The following is a 23,877-nucleotide window of genomic DNA, read 5'->3' as shown; positions in this document are numbered from 1 at the left end:
TGATACTTTGGAAGACAAAGTCATTAAGTGATCCATATTTAATTTTGTAAAGAATCAAGCTCAGTCAATAGACTCCTGAATCAAGAATAGATAGATTACATGTTTATTTATACATGATCACTTCAGGGTAATTTTACCAACTGGTATATATTTGCATCATGCTGCTATTAAACTACAATGTATTATTGTACATCTCATTTTCAAGCTGCTTAAACTTTTAGCCATTCTTAAGACTATGATTTGTTAAAAACAAAACAAAAACCCCAAGCACCTTTCTCACCTTCTGTTCCAGAAATGCTTTAAAAGTTTTATGACTGTTTGGACAACATTCATAACCCATACTGTAAAGTGAAAGAAAATCCTTCAGTCCTAGCACATGCCATAAAAAAATAAAGTCATGTTTTAAGAAACCAAAATATCCCCAATTATTAAAAGAAAATGTAAACAGACCCACTGACTGTAATTTACATTTGAAAGACTTACTGCCCTTCAAAACCAGAATCTTCTCTCTCAGAATAGAGAGGAAAATTGATACACCTTCCAGCTTAGAGCTTTGGTTGCTCTAATCCAGTATTGTGCAGCCAGACTACCTTTTATTTGCATTTCGTTTAAGCACAGAACTTTTCCACCAAAATAAGTACCTTCTGCTTTCTGTACTAGATTTGTCTACTTTGCTCTATTCCAAAGTAGCCACACATATTCAGACATAAGGAGTAGGGAAAATATATTTGCTATATGCACAGGCCCAAATTGCATGTGTTTACAGGTAAACAATAAACTGGTAGGTTACAATCAGCCATCAGCCATCTGACCAGAAGACTTCTAAAGGAAAAAGCATGATTCTTCTGTTTAGTACTGTTAGGGCATCCCAAGCTCCGAGATTAAAAAAAAAGAACAATATATCTCTTAGTTAAAAACAAGATCATGTTAATAGACCTGCTGCTGTTAGCAATCCTTAGCATTGCAGACATCAAAAGTAACACTAGGCCTGTTTATTCATTAGTTATTTTCATGAATAAAGCTACAAAGCTTTCCAGTTATTTCATATGCCTCATGACACTGCTGGGGCTCAGAATCACCTCCTCAACTTTGGGACAAATCAGAAAGGCCACAGAAGACAAAACACAGACATTCTTTGGTATTTTTTGGCATTCTACTGCATTGCAATGATACTTATACCTCAATATTAAGTCTCGCAAATCTGTACTGTAAAGATGCAGGAGTTCTTAACAAAACAAGCCCTTTTTTATCTGTGGGCTGGCTGTGTAACATATGAAGTAATCCTGTCAAGCTAACAAAACCCAGTGCTTCTCCACAGCCCGCAGCCAATGAAAAATCCCCTCGAGTGACATATCCCAGGAGAGTTCTGGAGCAGTGGGAAGTAACATCTGGGAGAGGGTCTGACCAAAGACCAAGAATTAGATCTTTATGTTCCTCAGTTATTTCTTTATCTGAAACACTGGGAGGGTCACTTTCTAGAACCTTCACATTATCCTTCTTCTTCTTCTCCTCCCTTTTTAGTTTCTGTATCTTGTGCTTGAATATGTCATGATGTTTGGGTTCTTGAGGACCACAGAAGAGCTGATCTTTGCTTAGATGCACCAAATCTTCCTCTGTTGGGATGCAAATCATAGCATGTAATTCAGGGTTCCCCTTTCTCAAGAGAGACAAGTTGACCCATACTAGAGCCCTCGGATATCTCATCAAGATTGGCAAAAGGGTATGTTCAGTCATTTCCTTCGGTCCCAGTCTAGAAACAAGGCGGACTCTACGATCTTTTCCAGAAGTGGGATAGCACCAGGCTGATAACTGCATTAGTAATTTCTCACTCCTATTATAAAATTTTAAAAATAAACGTTAGGGATATTGATTAACAAATAGTACTACAGAAATCCAGAACCCTGCATATTTGCAAGGGCATGATTAAAAAGCCCTGGGGCTTTCTGTAACCTTCCAAGCTTACATTTATATCACTCTTATCATAAAAAGAAACATAGATGACAAGAATTCATGTGCAGAACTATTTTTCAGAAGACCACATTACTTTTTAAAACCCATTTTAGTCACAAATGCTCTAGAACCTTCAGTGACATTCATTCAGTCCAGAACTGCCTTTATTCTCTTTCCATGCTAACTACACAAAAATAAAAGACCTGCATTCAGGCACTTCTCTTCAAATGTTATTGCCCTCATGCATTGCATTGGAATGCAGGAGAGTCTCCATTTGCTCTGTGGACCTTGTAAGTAGTGCAAGAACCATCTGTGATAATGTTTTAGAGAAGAGGATGCCAGCAGATATAGAGAACAAGTTTTTAAATCACAGATATGAGGCTCTGAACACTCAGTCCAAATGAAAGCAGGCAGAATATGCCAACTCCAAGGAAATGCTAAACTCAGGAGTGTTATTTAAGATAATTCCTTATTTCATCTAGGCACTAAGTTCACTGGGGAAAGGTAGAATGAAGGGCTTCCACTCAACAAGAAGTTCTGATCCACAGCAAAACTTTCTAATCTCCTCCTCACTGCAGTTCAATCAAATCATTCTCTCATCTTAATACTCAAGGCTGAGTTCTTCCTTTTCCCAATTCACAGAATCACAGAGTAGTTGAGGTTGGAAGGGGCATCTGGAGATCATCTGGTCCAACCCCCCTGCTCAAGCAGGGTCACCTAGAACAGGTTGCCCAGGATCATGTCTGGTCAGGTTTTGAGTATCTCCAAGGATGGAGACTCCACAACCTCTCTGGGCAACCTGTTCCAGCATTCACAGTAAAGAAGTGTTTTCTTGTCTTCAGGTGGAATTTCCTGTGTTTTAGTTTGTACCCATTGCCTTTTGTCCTGTCACTGGGCACCACTGAAAAAAGTCTGGCCCCATCCTCTTGACACCCTCCCATCAGATATTTATACACATTGATAAGATCCCCCCTGAGCCTGTATCATTTTGACATACCTGAGAACAATAAAGATACTCTTTGTCATAGTTTCATCTCTCTCACCAAAGCCCTGGGTGCTTGCAACATCCTCTATCATTATGGCACCTTCAGAGCTTATTTCCATGGTCTCCTCTACCTCGCCAGTCTCAGGTGAAGCTTCTTTGACCACTTCTGGTTTGGGGTCACAAAGGCTCTGCCCTTCGGTTGCATAGCTCTCAGTGCATAGGAAGGAAGGACATACAAATTCTCCTGAAGCTTTCATTCTTTCTTCCCAGTTCTTTGTCAGCTGCCCCCAAGGACAGAGGAAAGGGGACAGAGTGCCCAACTTGACATAATTTGCCCTTTTTGCAGGTGGACGTCTAAACGACAAATGAAGTAGGTAAGAATATTTGTTTCCAGGGCCCTTATTCAGCCCTTAGCTAACACTTTGAAAAAAGGCTGTTTGCCCACTTTGCCATGCTAGTCTAATAATATTTTCCTTTTTCAAAAACAAGTATATAGAAAACAATTTAACTGTGCATTCACTTTTCAATCTCATTGAGAAAGAATTTTGAATATTTAGAAGTTTTACTTCTGCACAATGCTGCTGTATTTCTGGCTTCCATATCCTTTCAGCCATGCTGAATATTTCTATCTACTGTGACCTACACCACCGCCTTCTCCTCTAAACTTCTCCTACTTTCCCCTCCTAGCTGAAGGGAACCTGACACTTGCTTGTCCAAAGGATGCTTCCAGTTGCCCCACACTCATGGTCAAGAGTTCTGTGTTTGTTGTAGTGAAAATGAAGGCAAATTTCAGAATATCTAGTATTAAACTGAAATACCTCTTCACTCATTTTATTCTTCAGCACTTCACACACATTTTGATATTCTGCCTTTGCCTGCTCTTACCTCCTCCCTTGTTTGCTGCTAAGGAAGCTTGAAATGGTTTTGTTTATTTTATTGTGTTATGCAGCCTTGTTACAGCCTTTTAATTGAGCGTATCTCTGGGAATGGAAGGTTTCAGTTAATTTACATGCCCCATTTAGCCGAGCTTTTCTGTTATACACATCTTGGATTTTTTTTTTTTATTATACTGGGATTTAAAAACACTAGTGAAAGATCTTCATAAAAATCAAATTCTAAATGAACACAACAACAGATAATTAAGAGAATATTTTAAGCAGCATCCATTTTTTTTATTCTAACAATCTATCTTGAAGAAGTTAATATTACCGTTTGAATTTTTCAAGAAGACTGTTTTCCAGTTCTTTGGCAAATTGGATTCCCGCAGGGCAGTCTGGATAATCATTTGGAGTATGAGGTGTTCTTTTATATTCAGAATGTTTTAAACACTCCTGCAAGCCACCGACTCGTACACCTCGATAGATCTGTTATAAAAACAAAACCCCAAAAGCTGTGTTTATATTGATTCCGGGTTCCCAACTGAAACAAAATATTAATACCCCAGAAGCTACTGCCTTAGAAAATGGAAAGTCTATCACTTTAGCTTTTAAAAATCAACTTAAAGTATGGTTTTCACAGATCTAAGCCTCATTTCAACAAAAATGTTAGTTATACTTTTTAAATTTAATTCTGGAAGAGCTATAACAAAACCGAATAGAATTTCATAGGTTGTGATTTTAAATTTTGCCAGGAGTGTCATATTAGTTCTACAAAGTCACTGCCCATTTATTTTTACTGTACAATAGAGATCATTGCAATTGTTCCCCCTGTACATTCAAAAGTGTCAAGTTAACTGCAGAAAGGCATTAAAAACAGCCATCTAAATATTCAAAGCAGAATGTTCCAAACAGTATACCAGAAGAGTATTCAGCCTAAATTAAACATTGTGTTTCAAGCTCCCCAAAATCAAGCACAACCAATCTGCAGACAGCAGGGTGGAGACAGCCAAGCTGGAAGTGAATTAGCTATAGGCACCAAATGATTTCTCTTTAGTTATTAGAGACACATGCCCTTAGAAACATAAAACCAAAGAGCTGTATCATCAGCTTTCTCTCCTTACTCCCCCTCAACTGTCATTTCCTGCTTCAAACTTCCATGCCAGTAGAGTTATATCTGATAGAAGATATAGAAAGCTATTACTTTTTTTGAGCTTTTAAGACCAAGTCACTGTCATCACCCAGTTCAAACACCCTCTTAAAAGTGGGATTTTGATCCTGTAATTGTGAATCCATTACACAATGTTAAGTACTCTCTAAAATCCATGTTTCAAACCAAATTATATCATTTGTTGTGTTTGCTTGCAATCTGCAACGAAAGTCACTTACAAAAGGAATCCAGAAAGCCATGCCCCAGCCCTTTGGGAGGTAGATGTCCCAGCCACTCCCCCATCCTGGTCGATCTTCTCCAGCCATTTTCCCTGGCTGCTGCACCAACAGTACAGGAATCTTAGATTCACAAGGACCCAAATCAAGTTGTGATCCAGGTACCAGTAACTGACCTCTCATACGGTTTAAATCCTGAGAAGGAGGAGACATTTCCCATAAGTTAGTAACCATTTTCTCCTCTTCTAGATATCCTCCTGAGATACAGACATGAGGTGATCTTATAACTAGAAAGAATAAATTAGCAGTATGCTACACATTCGAACTGACTTTCATCTAGGCATGAAAAATGCCTTTAGGAAAAGTATTAAGTATCCTTTTTTTCCTTCTAACTTCCACAGACCTTGATGGAGGGCAAGTCCTGAAACTCAGGGCAAAAACATACAGCACATATGAAGGAGGAAAAAACAAGTATTGCAACTTCATATTTATCAAGGGGTTTGCCCCCAAGATTGGACAGAGTAGGTGCTTTCAAATAGTCTGTCAATACACAGAGCAAATTGGATCTACATCTAGGGACAGGGGAAGAACATTTTGTCATGAATCGGTTTCATGTAAAGCACACTGGCACAGATGCTGCGTTAATCACCAGTTGTTATACTTCATGGTACCAAATTAATTAAAAATATATTTGTAAAAAAAACCCAGATCACTAGACTGCAACTTTACACATCTCTTTTGTGTCAGCCATTCTAAGGTAAGCATTACAGTTCATGACAGGATGGGGAACACTGTCATGTACATAAAGATGGTGCTGACATCTGTTCTGCCCTAGTGTAACATTTTGGAAGTACTCCACTTTTTTACCCTAAGACAGACAGTCTGAAAGACCACACAACTAATGTGTATCAAGAGAATATTTAGAGAGAGGTTTCTGCCACGCAAATATTTTCTCTTTTTGATAAGTACGGTGCCAAGAGTTAATCACCACTCACGACTATATCACATTTTTGCCCATGCATTTGTGGGTTGGTCCTTCATTGCCAGTTTGTTATAGAAAATGTCAAGATAGGTTTCAAAACTGTAACAGCGCATTTAAAGATGTCTATAAATCACAGATATTGATCAGAATGCCCACAATACAGTGTGTTACAGTCCAGAGCCAGTTTCCTCTGTTAGGGATTTAGTTTCATCTCCTTCAACTCTTTCGTCAAGAGAATCCTCCTGGCTAGGACTGAGAATAAAACAGACAGAGCCTCTCTGTGTCACTTCATCCCTTCTATCTGCTATAAATGAGTCAAGGTAAAGTAGGAAAATCCAGTTCCAAACCTTTTAGATATAAAAATCTAGAGTTATTTAGTCCTGTAAACAATCCAATAAAGCTTTTTTTTAAATTGAATCATGAACAATAGTTATGCAAAAACATTACACAAAGGCCAAAGGATATTTCCATTCAGCAGCTGGATACTACTACATTAGAAAATTATGGCTCTTTGATTTACGCAGATTTTATGGTCTCACTGTATAGATCATTAACCATTTTCTCCACAATAATGGACATTGTTAGTTACCTGCTCTGAGATTTTATTTTCAGTGACGTTCTTACAGATGTCCTGGTCCCAGATAAAGCTGTGAGCGCATTCTACAGGTACACCCTCAAGGAACAGCTGCCTAACTTTATCATAATCTACAAAAGAAAAAGATCCTTCAAACAAAATCCACATTTTAATGTCTTAAGTATCAAATTATCAAAATCACTCAAATATCACAAGTCAAATGAGCAGAAAACTAGGGAAAGAAACTATTTAAAAGCTTAACAAGCATCAGAGCTTCTGGAATATCTTATTATCTTAAAACATATGATTTTTCAAATACAAAATACGAAATACAGTACCTGTTAGTTTATTTCACATAATTAACCTGGTATTCTCTTATGAATAGACATTTCTTAGTACAAATGACACGACCTTTGGCAAAATAAGTTACATCTTGAATATTTACACCTTTAGTATTCTGGTATTTGACCTTTCAGGAAGAGCATGAAGCTTACCACATTTGGTAAAAGTCAGAGCAATATTACAAAGCCTGAAATAAGTCTCCCTAGCAAACTTGTAAGACAAGTGAAGATAACTTTTAGAGAGTGTACATACAGGAAATGGTTTAAAATGAATCTGACCAGCATGCAACTACCTACTCAGCACTAGCTTCCCACTGTCTGGATCTTTTCAGGCTCTACACTCTGAGGAAGACACTATGCTTTGCTTATGTTTGCAGAGTCTAATAGTTGTGTGATTAGAAAATTGTAAAAGTGGGAAGTACCTAGTTTTAATACGCTAACATGGATTACTCTTCTAGAAACATAACTCTAACTTCTCTGGTCTTAGCTACTAGAACAAGGAGACCCATGAAGACAGAGATAGCACAGGCAGTAGCTGCTGCAGAACTAGCTACACAATTAGGTTAGGAACAACAATCCTTGGAGAGTAACAATAGCCTCCCTTTCTAACTGACACCTGATGACACCCAATGAGGCAGACTGGAGAGTGGCAGTTAGACCTGAGTCTTGAGTTTCCCAGGTAGGGGAGAAACTACCACCCCATAGGATGCCCCCACTGCACATTTAATAGGTGTGCAGGAGATTGTGAACGATCCTGTAACTCTTCCTACACAGCATTAGAAAGTCATTCAGGTGGAAAACATGGAAAACAGCAGCCTCTTTCCTTGCCCAACCATTAATCTTTCCTGTTCACTCCTTACTGCTTCTTGTAAGGCTGTCCTCCCCTTTTCTGCTCCCTTACCATGATGTCCCTTTGATTTTCTGCTACACGACAGTTACCTTCCTTCGTCCCTCTACCTTCCTTTGTCCTTCTGCCTACTCTTAACTTATATAGTAGTGACCTGTTTGTGTAACACCAAGTCCTTTAGCAGAGCCTGAATTAGAAGGTGCCATATGCAGCTTACCTCTTCCTGTTAGCTGATCAAGGACCTTCTCCCTCCTCTGAACAACAGTCAGAGAGGGCAGATGCAGTTTTAAGTTCATGAGGAGATAAAAACAAAAAACAAACAAAAAAACACTTGGAAAAGAACCAGAAAGTAACGCCACCTTTTCTGAACGTTTGTGGTTTAGAAGGTGTTTTTTTGTGTTTTTTTTTGTGTGCACGTGCAGGTGAAGGATATCCCCAAAGCAGAGAGACCTTGAAGATGGTCATTTCTGGCCATACACAGGAAAAAGGGCATAGGTACCTTCTTTCTCTTGACTTCCTATCTTACATCATCACCTCTTTACCATGGCCCTCCTTCCTGAGGGACAATCGGCTCAGGCAGCAGGAGAGAGATTACTGTGGGATGAGTAATCTGCAGTAAACTGCCTGGAAAACTTCTGCTGATTTTGCCATCTTGATCACATCTTCACAGACATGACAAGCAGAGTGAAGGAGGGGAATTACTTCTTGTGGTTGCTAACTCCTTTACCAGTTCAAACCAATATCTGTAAACAAGTGCTCATCTTGCTTCTTAGCAGGAGGGAACCAAAGCAGGAGGTCACATATGCAGCAACATTTTATATAGGAACATTTATAATTAAAAAGTAGCTAAGCAGAACTAATTTAACAGGAGAACGGCTGTTCCAGACACAGAGGCTAGAATAGGAGGACGTAAGAAAATCCAAGTAGGGAAAGAGTTGTGCAGAGAGTTAAAAGACAGTAACTGAAATTGGGGGGGAGAGCAGTGGATGTTGTCTACCTAGACTTCAGCAAGGCTTTTGACACTGTCTCCCATAGCATCCTCATAGACAAGCTCAGGAAGTGTGGGTTAGATGAGTGGACAGTGAGGTGGATTGAGAACTGGCTGAATGGCAGAGCTCAGAGAGTTGTGATCAGTGGTACAGAGTCTAGTTGGAGGCCTGTAGCTAGCGGTGTCCCCCAGGGGTCAGTACTGGGTCCAGTCTTGTTCAACTTCTTCATCAATGACCTGGATGAAGGCACAGAGTGCACACTCAGCAAGTTTGCTGATGATACAAAACTGGGAGGAGTGGCCGATACACCAGAGGGCTGTGCTGCCATTCAGAGAGACTTGGACAGGCTGGAGAGGTGGGCAGAGAGGAACCTCATGAAATTCAACAAAGGGAAGTGCAGGGTCCTGCACCTGGGGAGGAATAACCCCATGCAGCAGTACAGGTTGGGGGTTGACCTGCTGGAAAGCAGCTCTGCTGAGAAGGACCTGGGAGTGCTGGTGGACACCAAGTTAAGTATGAGGCAGCAATGTGCCCTTGTGGCCAAGAAGGCCAATGGTATCCTGGGCTGCATCAGAAAGAGTGTTGCCAGCAGGTCGAGGGAAGTGATTCTCCCCCTCTACTCAGCCCTGGTGAGGCCACATCTGGAGTACTGCGTCCAGTTCTGGGCTCCCCAGTACAAGAGGGATGTGGCACTACTGGAGCAAGTCCAGCGAAGGGCCACAAAGATGATTAGGGGACTGGAGCATCTCTCTTATGAGGAAAGGCTGAGAGAGCTTGGCCTGTTTAGCTTGGAGAAGAGAAGGCTGAGAGGAGATCTTATCAATGTGTACAAGTATCTGAAGGGAGGGTGTCGAGAGGATGGGGCCAGACTCTTTTCAGTGGTGCCGAGCGACAGGACGCGAGGCAATGGGCACAAACTGAAACACAGACACTTCCATCTTAACATGAGGAAAAACTTTTTCACTGTGAGGGTGACAGAGCACTGGAACAGGTTGCCCCGAGAGGTGGTGGAGTCTCCTTCTCTGGAGATATTCAAAATGCGCCTGGATGCAATCCTGTGCAATGTGCTCTAGGTGACCCTGGTGGAGCAGGGGGGTTGGACTAGATGATCTCCAGAGGTCCCTTCCAACCTCAGTGATTCTGTGATTCTGTGATTCTGTGGTGTTCAACCTGATTTAAGTGAAAGGTAAGGTTAGATTATTCTGACATCTTGGAAACAAGCTGCCAAGAAAATGAAATATTTTCAAATTTCTGGAACCTTTCACTTGTCCTGTTTGCTACTGTTTGCTAGCTGGTTATTATGTTTCACATATTAGGTGAGACAGTCAGTGCATCCAGTCACCCTAACTGGAAATGTCTACATAGCAGTTAATACACCAACTCTATTGTATATGCTCTTGCAGATGTTTCAAGAACATTCAAATCCAACCTGCACGGAAGTGTTGTATAAACTAGTTTCAAAATGAAAGTTTCTGAAGTCATGCATGCACCCTTCACTTTCAGACATGCCTAGCATCTTGGCTGTCTGGCAGGCTCCTCTTGCAACAGTAATTTTTTTGCACTGGAATTTCATCATTCAAAGATTAGAAACCAGAAAGAGTAGGTATCTTCTTGGAGAAATATACAGCATTGGGAGGACTTAACAGCAAAAAAGAAACTTCTGAGTAGCTTTTAGCACCTGGTTGGCCTTGCCAGGATTCGAACCTGGATCATCTGTATGGTCAGACAGAGGCTTCCACTGAGCACAAGACCAGCTTTGGTGCATGTCCCTCCCTCACAATTGCTGTTCTTAAACCTACACAACTTTCAAGCTGTTTCTGACAGGTGCTGTTGAAAGAGGAAAGAAACATTCTGAATTTGAATGCTAGAGGGAAACAGCAAGATACAATCAGTGGAACATCACAGTAAATGATATCAGAGGTGTAGAAAGAAGCTGAATCTCTTGCCTTTGCCAATTCCATGAAAGGCAGAGCATAAGCGAGGCACTTTACCTTGATATTTTTCAGGGTCTGGCATGGCTTTTGTTTTCTTTTTTGGCAAGTTGACACGAGGATCTCCAACAGTCAGGCCCAGGATTGTACCTGCTGGCATTTCTGAAGGCGAACTTATCCCTTTAAAAATACACAGATTGACACTGTGATGAAACCACTAATTTTTCTAATGTTTTTCTGCACCACTGTTTTGTGCATTTTTGCTTGAAGGGATGTGACATGGCTGTAAGCCAAAGAAGTAATCCAGAGTACTCAACATGTTTTGAAAACTCTCCAGTGCTTGTTAGATGCCCAATAACACAGAGACAGCACTAGCAGCATAAGAGCTACTTCGCAGTAATATTCATAGAAGTGAAGTCTTCTTAAAGACTCAATCATCCTTTGTATTTGACAAAACACTTAGAAAACAAACTCTTGTTTTATACTTGCCCTTGCAGAGAAAGGAAATTAAAACACGTCTTTAAAAGTTTTACCGCATCTCCGCTTAAGTGCCTCACCTCAGGTAGCTCAAGTACAGAGTGAAATCTACCAGAGCCAGTTCCTTACCTGTTTCAGCACTAAAAGGTGAAGAGACATTGTTAACTTTATGATACTTTACATCTCTGCTAAATATACAACCGTTCAGTAAGAGTAAAAATATATAAAGCAATATATAATACTTTCACTTGGGGTATGGGCCTACCATTTTGTTTGTGGAGGTATTGCATAACTTATTTTCTTACTTAGGTATATGGGTGGGAGAACATGAGAGTATATGTTGGACTGTATAGCTCCTCAGCATCTCAAATCTATACTGATGAAGATGTGAAACAAGATTTAATTTACCTATTAAGATTTTGGACTACATTGAGAATTACTGTTGCTTTAAATAAACCAATCTAACAATTCCTAGATCTTTGACATGCAACAGTGACTACCCAACTACATGCTCACTGGTATGACTTCTGATCAAGCAAAGAATAAGCATTTCCAAATTACAGCTAACTTGTCGTGCCATTTTTCACTAGCGGATTTTAAGAGGGTTTTCCTTCCCCTTCCTCCCATACCACCCACACTCCCAAATACCTGCTAATAGCTCAAAGATAGCAGTTTGATGTTGATGAAGAGATACTTTTTCAGAGTCCTTGCAGTTTTCTACCCACCAGTTATTAAGTTCTGTCTCTGAATCCGCCATCTCCTGGAAAACAACACCATCTAATTAAACTCAAGTGGTCATTTAGTATTTTCTATTAGTATGAATTCACTCTTAAGTTTGCCTTAATCACTACAGTCACTTTTCTCCTCTTCAAATTTCAAAACAAAATCATATTTTTCTTGACGCTTAAGCAGAAAATAGGTTTATTCCTATACTCCACCTTACAGTACTCCCCTATAAGCATGATTGGTTTAACCTGTGTTCCAAAAATAAACAAAAACAACCCACATTGCTTCCCAGTTCTGTAGTTAATGATTTCTTATAGAAAACCAGAGATTTCATGACTTCCTCATGTTTGCTGCAAGAGACAGAAAAAAATTAAAACCTGAGTGATGCTATATGCCAAGAGGTGGACAAAATACTAAATCCTGGAGAAATTAAGTATTTGATTTAGAACATGGAAGCCTTCTATAACGTATGTCTTGTCATCTAGAGCGCTCTAACTCATTGCTCAAGAAGTAGGACCTACAGCTTGACAAAGAGAATATGAGTTATTCTAGGCCTCTCAACACAATACACCACTACTGCAGAAAATTCAAAGCCTACTCTATAGCACCACAGCTTCTTTTATCTTGCGCCACACTTTTCAAATCCTGATCAAAGTTCTTCCTTGGAGATCAATATTAATCAAGAGACTCAATACATAGAAGGTAATAGAGTAAAAGTACATAGCTCAGCCTTTAAAATAAATCAGACTAGATAGGTTGGGATTCTTTCTAACAAAAACAACTATTGAATTTGCACATTCTAGACACATGCTTATTAAAATTACAGTAATATCCAAACTGTCAATTTCCTTACTGTTTGAAGAGAAGCAGCTTTCAGGGTTTCTGTAAGGACAGAGTGCGATAATGGGCCAATCAGCCGATATCTGAGAATCTCCATAGTTTGATCACTGAAACAGAGGGAATTTCCATGTGAGTGTACATTCACACAATGCATAACAGAGTACTGGGAAAATAATTCAAGTCAGAATCCTGTTTAAGAGTCACAGTTTCTGACCCTGCTATGAACAAACCTGATCACAATGCCAGTAGTTGGTGAGGTCCAGGAGTAGGGCTGGAATGGATCTCTAGTTCCATCACCAATTATTTTTTTCACTGGCACAGCTTTTTCTCCGTCTTTATCCTTTTTCTTTCTTTTCTTGCCAAGGCTCACAGCAACATCTGTTTGTTTTTCCTCTTGAATTAATGTTGTAAATGGCTCAGGAATACAGATTTCTTCAGGCTCTGAACACTCAAAAATTGCTTTTAACTCACTCAGTATATCCTAAGGAAAAACGAAAAGTTTGGATTAAGAGGATAAGCAGCATACTGCAAAGCCTAAGTATAGTTTTAAGAATTATATTCTACCATTTTATTTTCTTGTATGAATTTAAGGAAGTAATCTTGATTTTGCTGAAGTCCATGGCTTACTATCAAGTGCTGAATGTAGTATTATTGCTAAGAAATTAATTTCACTGAAATTAATAGAAGAAAATTGCAAGGGCACTAAAATTAGCTTTCTTTTTCAAAAATAAAAGTTTATAATTAAGTACTAGGTTATGACTGCCAGTGATGAGAGAGGCCAACCTTAGCCTCTTGGGGGTGGCTGTGGAAAGGAAGAGAATCAAACAACATCATATTGCAAAGTGATGTGAAATAAGTGTCACAAGAAAATTAACAAGCCAGAAGCCAGAATGCCAAAAACAATTCTGAAACAACTTCAGATGCATGCACTTTCTGTACAATTTTTAAAGAGTTGCAGAACATAAAATACTGTTAGAGCAGAAACAGTCCACTAACTTTTAACTCCTAAAGCCATGTATTATATCCAGCTCTTCTAAGCCTTTCAGAAGGAATCTTCAGGATAAGAAATGTACAATGCACGAAGAAATTAGAGTTCAAAGTTCAAGGAACAAAATACCTGTTTGAGAGCTGGATGCATCCAGATCCATAACTGTCTGTTTTCAGACCCATCCTTGGGTTTCCAAATAAATGTAACAGGACCAAGCATATCCTCAGGATAACGATCTGCCTGGTAAAGATTCAGGGAACCCTGGAATCTTCCAGACAGACAAAACTCTGCTCCAAACGTTAAACCTGAAGAAAAACATACTTACTGAAAAATGAAGTAGCCTCTTAAATAAATAAATAAATAAATAAAAGCCTGCTGGAACAGTACCAAATAAAGAATACATACAATAATTTTTTAATAAACAACTGAAAATAAGAAAGTCTGATCCTGGTGTGAGACATTACAAACAGGTTCTCCAACCAAAATCACAACTCAGTATCAACTCCGTTACAGTTATTCAGATTGGTTTCAGTAGGATATTAAAAAAAAGAAAAGCATGGGTCATCCTTTAGTCTATTCAGAATCTTAACTTTATTTCAAACTAGTTAAATATTACCTGTGTCAGGGCTACATATTCGAGCAAGCTGCTTCAGAAGCTCATTCTCTTTACCATTCAGCTCCAGACAACAATAATATGATAAATCCTGAAATAACAGGATAGTGGTAAAGTGAGAATAACTCTTAAAAGTGAACCTGGCAAGAAAGTACCAGATAGAGCTTAACAACTTTACTGTAAAGTAATAACTTTTCATGCATTAAAATTTTAGTAAAAGGGGCATCAAACAGTGATTTTTTTTTTTTTAATTTAAAATTGTGAGGTATAAGGGCTAACCTGCCTCTCAAACCAACAGACAAAAAAGGTCACACAACAAAGTGTCTGTCTTCAGTAACATCCTACTCAGGAAGATGATAGAGGGATCCACTGAATCTCTTAGCTTTAATGGCAGAAGATGCAGTATTTTAGTCCAACTTGCCATTCTAATATATAAAACTCTTTTAAAGATTCATCTTGTTCTCTCTTATACTTCCCACCCTTCATTACAGTTATGAAATTATTCACTTCATACTTAGTTATAACAGCTGACACAACACTAATTCAAAGAGACAGAAATATTCATTATAACTGAATAGCCAATTATTTCACCTTGGCAAAATAACAAAGAAAACAGCTGCAAACGTGGTACCTGAAGAAGGCAGTGTTTTGTCATGGCTTGGTAACAGGCCCTGTAGCTCTTTTCCGTAGGTCTATCTGCTAAACAGTATCCCCATTTCTTTATCATATGGAATCTCTTTGCATGCCAAATATGTGTTTCTAGCCATATATTCTTTCTTTGCCTGCGATTAAACTCTGCTACCAAGTTTATGTGGCGTCTTCTAGCTTTGCGGCATTTAGTCTTGGATTGTTCTTTTTTCTGATGCACAGCTTTCTCTGCCTGTTTTTAAAAGAGAGTTTAATGAAGTAAATCTCAAACCCACAAACTTATATTGACAAAAAGAGCTAACATATATAAGGATACAGGAAATACTAGCATAACTTGAGTTATACTGCATTCTGATGTTAGTTATCTGTAAGTCTACCGTCTCATTTGAAGATAACTAGCACTTTGAAATTTTATACACAACCACCATCCACACATGTGCATCAAGGTTTGTTTGGAACATATAGATAGGCCTAGTTTCCCACATTCAGAAACTTACCAGGGAACAGTGAGATCTGCTGCCTTCTGTTTGAAGTGTTTACTCATCATCAAAACATCCCCCACAAACAAATGAACATGACTTTAGGAACACCTGGAGATTAGAGGTCATACAGCAGCAGTACAGACCCTTCATTCAGCTCTATTTTGCTGTGCTTATCAGACTTGTCTTTCACAAGAGGGACATTTAAAGAGAAGCATGCAGAATACAGCTTCTGAATTTTCCAAGAGAATTATAGCCTAAGAAAAACCTGGGCATAATATTGAACATAACATTTGATTGTTATCCATCTTGTCAATGTTCCAGTATTTGGCTATAACATAAATGGCAAATTCTGTAACACTTAACACTCCTGTAGCTTTATCAAAATCTAGGTTTGCGGTAACTTTTTTTAACACAGTACTCTTTATATACACCTGAACTGGGTGAACACAAGAATTGCAACATAGTTAACAAGGATGCCAACAACTAAAAATAAACAAAAGACCTTCAGTTAAAGAAATGTCAAAATAATTTGAAGTTTAGCAAAGTACTCAACCTTCTTAGGATGGATTTTCAGTTTCATAAAGGCACTCTTATTCATTGGTTCTACTGGGTATAACATAACTTTCTAAATTATTTAGGTACTGGCCACATGTTAGAAAATAACTTTTCTCATGTATTGAGGTATACAAAGAAAGCTGGACTTTACCAGCTAAATTTTTGAGAAGAAAGGAGGCAACAATTTTTCTTGTGCTGTTAGAGGAAAGAAAACAACAACTGACAGCTAAATAAAATCTCTTGCTAACTCCTCTTCTGCCTGAGCTACATGTTTCACAGCCCAGATAGGGATTCCCAACCTAGAAATAGCCATCCAAGTTCTTGTCTTAATTTGCTGAGTTTGCACGTTTTGAATGAAGAAAGTCAGAAAGATACAGCTGGGAAAAATCCTACAGAAAAGCAGATAAGCAAACAGGAAGAGGAGGCATAGGGAAAAAGCAGGGTGTATGCAAAGACTTTCAAATGCTTTTAAGACAGAAAATTTAAGACAGATTTTCAGCACACTCAGCAAGGAAAGAAATCAGCTACAGTGCTACCATTCTGCCTTTAACTAAGTGCAGTTGTCTGTGCACACAGGGCATAATGGCACTGCAGCTCTCAAGCCTGTCACTAAGACATGGGAAAGGGGAGTCATCTGTCCCCAGTGACAGGAGGCAAAAGATAGCAGTGGACAGATATAGCTAAGTGGAGCATTAATTTGCCAGTCTCACCTGTTATGTGATGATATGCTGAACACCAGGAGTCACAAAGTCAGACACCATGGAAAACTCTCTCTAGCTCACCTGCCCCTTTTGATCATTAATGCTGTTCATCCATCTGGCATTAAGGAGACTGTCAGCTAGCACCATGAGGATATTTAGTGTTTCTACAAGGTGCAGAAGTGAACAAGGAAGGGCTACTGGCAATTTCTTATCAATCTCCTGATAAACATCCAGTCATGGACAGAATTACTAGGGGTGAATGAATGGCTGCCTCTCTCAAGACTTGATTTTTCTTTTTGCGAAGAGAAGTGTTAGAAAGAAATAGGGTCCATATGACAAAAAACATTTCTTAGGATGCCCTTCCTAAGCTGACCAAGGAGCAGTTGACAAGAGGCCTTTGGTTATAAAAATAATAGTGCACTAGTTTGAGATCTGGAGGGAATAACAATGTTACAGGTAACTAAACACTAAAGCAAACCATGATGTCAAAACAGAAATGCAAGAAAAATAAAACAAGTCCCAAGTCATGACCAGACCCATCATTCAACCACAGAGCAGGCAAGATAAGCCACTAGACAACGGTACGTAAGTGTCTGATTTGTTCATAAAAACTATTAGGGAAAAAAAAAAAAAAGAGATGTGGTACTGTAGATGAAAAACATGTTTGTCTTCAAGATTATGAAGAGGTAAGAGATGGTCCAGATAAGTGTTCAGTTGAAAATGGTCATGATAAAGGATCTAAAAAACACAAGGAAGTGCAGCAGAATTAGGACAGTGGACTTCAAAGAAGTAGGCTTAAAACAGTGAGAACTAATAGGCAAGCCTTTAGAAAAGGGAATAGCTCAGGAGATGTGAAAACTGCAAGAAAACAGGATAAAAACAACCTGTGTAAATGCACAAACTACACCAAAAAACCTGATGACAGAAAACATAACAAGAGAAATACAGCCGCACCAGGGACAATTAAATCATCTCAAAAATCCAAGAAAAATCATACCATGAGTGGAAACAAGGACCTGAGACTAAGTGTGAGCACGTACAAAGAAGTCAGAAAGGCTGCCACGTAAAGGAATTAAAAAGTGCAGGAGACAAAAGAATAAGGTATAAGCATTAAAGAAATCACGATTACTTAGCAAGGACAGACTTCATAACTAATGATGTAAAATAGTCAATGCCTTCTTCCTTCAGTTTTCACAAAAGAGGCCAAATTGCATGAAATCTCCTGTCATGACTAACAAAGTGAAAGGAATGCCATCCAGAGCAATGAAAAGAGAGGTCCATCATTATGAAGATCCAATAAAACACACCCTAATCAGCATGTGCAAAAGTACCTGAAGCAATTTCTGAATCATGAACAATTATCTTCAGAAACTCATGGAGAAGGGGGAAGGGTCCCAGAGAACTTGAAAAAGACAAAGCAAAGGAAAAAAGGAATGCAAGAAATTACATGTCAATCAGTCAACCTTAATACAGAGAAAACTCAAGCAAACTCATTTAATCACTTTAAGAAGAGTCTAGAGAAAAAGTGATCAACGTCAAACATCAGAGAGAGCACCTCACAAGGAAATCCTACTGAACCTAAACAAAAAAACCCAACCAAACAAACCACCACCACCAACAACAAAAAAAACAAACCACCACCACACACACAGGAATTGCATAGTGGGTAAGGACCAAGTAACTACATGGGAGCATTCTGACTAAACCCTGAGATACTACCCCAAAAGGAAGGTTTCATGAGCAGTCAGGGATAGTCAAGTCTTGTGCTGCATGCAAACTGGCAAATGATTTTGATGTACCTCCCATGCTTGAGCGATGACACATGAACTGTGATAGGGCTATTCTGGCTTGAGCCCTGCAGGATGGCACCCCATAGCTGCAGGCCACACAGGTGCTATCAAAGATTCTTGGATCACCTGAGATCCAGATGTACCACCAGAACAGTCCCTCCTGCAGTGGACCATTTCATCATCACTACTCTAATGACTTTTCAAGAAGTTCAATAATCATGGAGCCAAGTGGTTAAACTGATCTACTTTGGTTAACGTCTAGAACTGAGGTGTTTCTGCATTCTGGATCCAAACATCAGTCAAAGTTTGAGAATGTGTGTAAAGACTGGGGTTTTGCAGATAAGCTCAGATTTAAACATTAGTAATGTATAACTGAACACTGTACATTAGCTATGCTCCCTTAACTCTGAAAGCAGAGTACCTCACACTGACCATATGCGATATCTCCAAATACCAAACCATCATGAAAAAGCTAAAATACCACCAATTCACACCCCTGCTGACTTCACAGCATGCTGTCTAGGTAGCTAAGCCCTGCATCTCAACAGCTGACTTAAAGGTATATATTAAATTGGGCAACATTCAAGCCCATAGACAGCAGGCTAATGGGACATATTAAGTTATTGCCAGTTTATTCCTATTCTGGTAAAACCACCTGAATTAACCATACTCACGGATTTCAAAATCTCTGCAGTCCAGACCAGGTCTTTCAGAATATTAAACTCAGATCTGTTTGAGAGACTGTGGTTAGCTTTTAAGCACCAGATGAGGGCTATAGTCCACAGATACTTTTTGCTACCTCTAATAATTCTTAAGATGCTTTCACAGAGGTTAAACACTCTGAAGGAATTGCATGCACAAGATGGAGAAAAATGCTTACAAATGTTGCTCAATATAAGGTGTAGTTTATCAAATACTATAAGATGCATTTGTACCTCTTTTTTGGCAGTCTCTTGGAGCCGCCTGGGTAGGCGTTTAATATTGTGACTCATAGCTCGCCTTCGCATGTGCCTAGGTAGCGTCTGGAAAACTAGTGAGTTTGAAGACTTCTGCGCAACTGCCTTCAACATGGCATTGATCTCAGCAGCACGAGCTTGAGCAAAAGTAGATGCTGGAATGAGAAGAACCATATCAGAGCATGACAAATGGTAAAAAATCAAAGAAGGGGACTCTGTACTTAAATTACTGAACTCCAGCAGAGCATTCTTACAGTACATCAGTCTAATGACTCCTTGAGACAAAAAATATTGTATACTCTCTGTTACTTAAGTAATTTCCATTCTTCAGATACTCTGAAGTTTACAGATATGGTTAAGCAAATACTCGTAAGAGCATGAACTTGAAAGTCTTGGTATAACCAAGAGGTCCTATTTGAATTAAGTACTTTTCTATTAAATTACAGTAGCAATCTTTTCAGGTGTTGTTCACAGAGGTGAAAAAACTTCAACATGGAGAAACAGGAAGCAGTACTCAGAGTTTTTAAAAAAGATCAAATAAACAAGTCAAGGAAGAGGTTCATCTTTTTTTACGATCATGAAAGCACATTCATAGACAGAGCACTGCCACATTTTGAAAAACTAGGTTGCCCCTTTGCTTTCCTAAATAAAGGTTCTGTTAGAAGAAAGTTCTCTTTAACTCACACAATGAACATAAGCAGTTTCACTGGCTACATTAAAAGCAGATTTCAGTATTCATTTTGCTGGTAAACAGCACCAAAATCCATACTCCTCCTTACAAGTAAGTGCAATTTTTCAACTCAAGAGGACTGAAAGGACTCACTGAACAATTACTGGTCATCCATTCTAGTACACAACTATTTCTGTATTTTGGAAAAAATCAGGTAAAACAGAAGACTAAAGGCACATGCCAAATATAGCTTCAGTCCTAATTTTTGCTGTTGCACAAAAACAAAGACAGCAAACCTAATTAGTAGCAAGTTGCCCTGGACTTATAATTTATAACCTTTTTCATAAATACAAACCGGTAATGTATTTAGGCATTTCCTCAGAAGCACTCTGGCATCCTCCTTGCCATCCTCCTCTTCCTCTGCCTCCTCTGTTTTGCCCTTTTGGAAAATACTGGTCTTTCCTGTAAGAAGTCCCAGATGACTGACGCGAAAATTTCTGCTGTTGATACTGTGGCAGACCCTCAGAATGAACATCTCCTGGAGGGTTTAGATGTAAACAGAGGTAGCAAAAAATACAGTCAAAGTAGTCTGAGTAACTGATAATTCTAAAGTTCTTCCTAATGAGACTGCATTACATATTCCTCTTAGTACGGTTTGCAAATATTTAACATATGTACCTGAAAAAGATGTTAGAAATCATGTCTTATGTACATAAAAAATTAGTTTTTTATTTATAGTAAGAAAGAAAAATTTTGCATTATTATGCAGCAAGTGTAGATTAAGTACCTTTTGCACATTTTGAAAATGGTACCCAATCCAGACTTTGCCTCCAGTATTGCAACAGACCTAATAGGAAAGACCTGACTAAAGTCGGCCTACTCAACTGTCTTCAGCAGTGGTTCCTACTATTGTCTAGTCTGGGTTTTAGTATCACACCAGCAAAGTTGGCATTTCTCCCTCTTACCCCTTAAGTTGTTTTCCATGAGCACAGGCATTCTTTTCTAGTATCTTCTAACTCTTAAATAAGACTTGCATAAACGCATTCTTGTTACAGCAATACATATGTAAGCATGATACATGTAAGTTGGTGCAGTAAATTACAATACACACTTTTCTGATATTAGCATTTAAATCAATATTGAACATTAAATAACAAAAGTCTAAAGTTATCTTCCTAAGTTACAGAAATAAGTAGATAAATTTTCAGGAGTGAAAAGCACCTAACAGCATGTCAAGGAAATTTAAAAGGGCACTGAAGTCCATATTTAGAGACTAGCTTATATTCAACTGTTTCAGTAAAGTTTTGGTTAGGATTTCAAGTACAACTTGAGATATGGTTCTCAGGCAGTTCATGCTAACACACGTGGACTGAAGAGGGCCCAGCCAGCCACTGCCACCATCCCACTCCCTGCATCAAGACTAGTGCTGGAGGTAACATGGTAATACGGTTCAGGGGCTGCTGTATTGAAAATTAATCTGTGTGCCAGGGGTGGAGGAGAGGAGATTGAAAAAAAAAAAAAAGTTAGTTTTCAGATTGATCCGTTTCTTAAACAAGTTCATCACATTGTCCCACAACTGCTACCACTGAGGGTATGAGGAAAGAGGGACAGAGACACAGCCAGGAGCAGATTCATTCTCAATTTAAATGAACTTAAAATGGCACAAAACCTTACTCTTCAGTTTCAAGTAAGCACAAAACTGAAATTTTATGTTCAGCCGCAATGCTGTTTATATTGGTTTAGGCAGTCCCCTCTCAACCACACATCATGTAGCAATGCAGCACTTCAGATGAAAAACTAATTTGTTGGAAAACAAAAATTAATTTTTATGTGGAATGATTCCCTGATCTGGATTCTCCACATGGCTGCACTAACAGCTGAGTGAGCACCATGCAGACAATTAGGTGAGGTGGGAAGGAAATAGCTAGGAGAGAGGGACAGAGGCTGCTTCAGTAAGCAAATTTGAGTAGAACCACAGTCCAGTCAACTGTGGGAGAGTAACTGGACACCAATAACTCGTATCACAAACGCATCCTTTCACAAGTAAATTAGCCTAGAAGTGAAGAAAAAATATTTTAAGATCAAAATGGAAGAGCGTATCAAAAGACAATGACTGATTTATGTTAATATCTGAAGAAAATTTTAAATTATTTCAGGTACTACACAGATCCATAGTTTCTAACCCCCATTTAGAATTTTTCTTTCCCATTTCTACAAAAAAATGCCATATATACACTAAGATACTCACTAACACTAAAAAAGATTGTTAGCTGGATGAAAATGCATGCTATTCAAAGGGAAAGAAAACTCCAGTCACGTATTCTTAAAAGTTTCCTACCACAAAGTCAGAAAACTGTGCTTAATCTGACAGTACTCCTACAAAGATATCCCCAAATCTTCAGACAGGGCTGACTGTTATTTGCGATGTCATTCTGTCTGCTTACAAACACTTCAGTCACCTAAATGTGCAGAGAAAGAGGCTGCAGTGACACTTAAGCATTTTTTATTCAACCAGAAAGACACAATTTGTCAACATTTGAAGGCCTCGCAGTAAAAAGTCCTGCTCTTGCACATTTTTTTCCCCCCACAAAAGAACATAGCTAAAATGAACATCAAAATGGGAAATGAGAAAAAAACATAAATCTGACTGAGGCATATGGTACATGACAGAGGCTGAAACACACAGATTAAGTCTTCTGGCATTCAGCCTGACAGAGGCCTTCAGATGTTAAACGTTAAATGTTCCAGCAATGACCTAGCAAGACTGCCATTTTAGGGAAGTGCCTTGCTGCCTCTTGCCACTACCTGTTCACACACCCACGGCCCCCAAGGGCCATAAGGAAAGGTGGTTAGACGTGCTGATCTGGCAGATGAACCATAGGACCAGCAAGCCAAACCAGGTCCCTCTGTGGCGCCTAGATCTGGCAGAAAGAGAAGGGAGATCACTTGTATCACCAAAACTCATTTTAGGACTGCTGATCGCAGGGGGCGGGCGGGGATTTGCAATGCAATCGAAGGGATGACACAGAAAAACGCGTATTAAGAGCTGCACTGCAGAAGCGAGGCTAAAGCAGTCCAGGAAAGGGAGGCGCGCAGGGCCGTACCAGCAGGCGCTAGCAGCGGCGCGGGGCGCGCAGCCCCCGCCGCTCCCTCGCGCGTAACGGCTCCGCGGGGCCGCCGCGGCCGCGGAGGGAGGGTCCCCGCGGGAGGACGACGCGGGGGGAAGGGACAGGGACGCCAGCACGTGGGCACCCACGGCCCGGGGCACAGCCGTACCTGGCGGCGGGCAGGCCCTGCTGCCGCCGGCCGGGAAGGGCCCCGGCTCGGCGAGCAGGGTCACGCTGGCCGGCTGGTTTCTCATCTTCTTGGCCCGCTTCTTCTCCCTCGCCCCGGACATCTCCGGCGCGGAGGGCCGGGGGCCCAAGCCCGCCCGCCGCACTGCCCTGTCCTCTCCCGCCCCGCTCCCTCCGGCAGGCCTGGGGCGCCCGGCGGGGACTGCCGGCCCCTCCAGGGCGGGGAGAGGCGGGTGGGAGCCAACGGGCGGCGCAGCGGCCCGCAGCGACCGGCACCC

General features: G+C 39.9%; 1 protein-coding gene across 4 annotated transcripts; it reads right to left on the bottom strand.

The window, feature by feature from the left end:
* Positions 1-23,866, bottom strand: POP1 (POP1 homolog, ribonuclease P/MRP subunit). Of its 4 annotated transcripts, XM_067290351.1 has the most exons (15): positions 23,583-23,866; positions 20,662-20,844; positions 19,616-19,791; positions 15,136-15,384; positions 14,508-14,595; positions 14,021-14,196; positions 13,134-13,384; positions 12,917-13,010; positions 11,986-12,097; positions 10,921-11,040; positions 6,768-6,883; positions 5,200-5,391; positions 4,145-4,299; positions 2,948-3,289; positions 1-1,831 (listed from the first exon to the last, which is right to left on the bottom strand). In XM_067290351.1, exons 1-15 carry the CDS (start codon positions 23,701-23,703, stop codon positions 1,174-1,176), a joined length of 3,033 nt encoding a protein of 1,010 aa, XP_067146452.1. In that variant the 5' UTR covers positions 23,704-23,866; the 3' UTR covers positions 1-1,173. The 4 variants fall into 4 exon arrangements, with proteins under 4 accessions (XP_067146452.1, XP_067146454.1, XP_067146453.1 ...); XM_067290353.1 differs by lacking the exon at positions 2,948-3,289 and having other exon boundaries at positions 2-1,831; XM_067290352.1 differs by lacking the exon at positions 5,200-5,391 and having other exon boundaries at positions 2-1,831.
* Positions 23,867-23,877: the final 11 nt, after the last annotated feature.

This window comes from Apteryx mantelli, chromosome 2, assembly GCF_036417845.1.
Source record: "Apteryx mantelli isolate bAptMan1 chromosome 2, bAptMan1.hap1, whole genome shotgun sequence".
NCBI classification, from domain to species: Eukaryota; Metazoa; Chordata; class Aves; order Apterygiformes; family Apterygidae; genus Apteryx; species Apteryx mantelli.
The sequence above is the reverse complement of the archived record's forward strand: the minus strand, read 5'-3'. Positions and strand labels throughout refer to the sequence as shown.

Bases quoted from the DNA above. Each gene is read 5' to 3' on its own strand.
- POP1 (XM_067290351.1), bottom strand. From the start codon at position 23,703: ATGTCCGGGGCGAGGGAGAAGAAGCGGGCCAAGAAGATGAGAAACCAG. The intron at 15,385-19,615 runs GTACAAATGCAT...TTTTAAAAACAG, and splicing joins AAGAGACTGCCAAAAAAGAG to GCAGAGAAAGCTGTGCATCA. The intron at 14,596-15,135 runs GTACCACGTTTG...CTGTTATTTCAG, and splicing joins CAAAACACTGCCTTCTTCAG to GATTTATCATATTATTGTTG.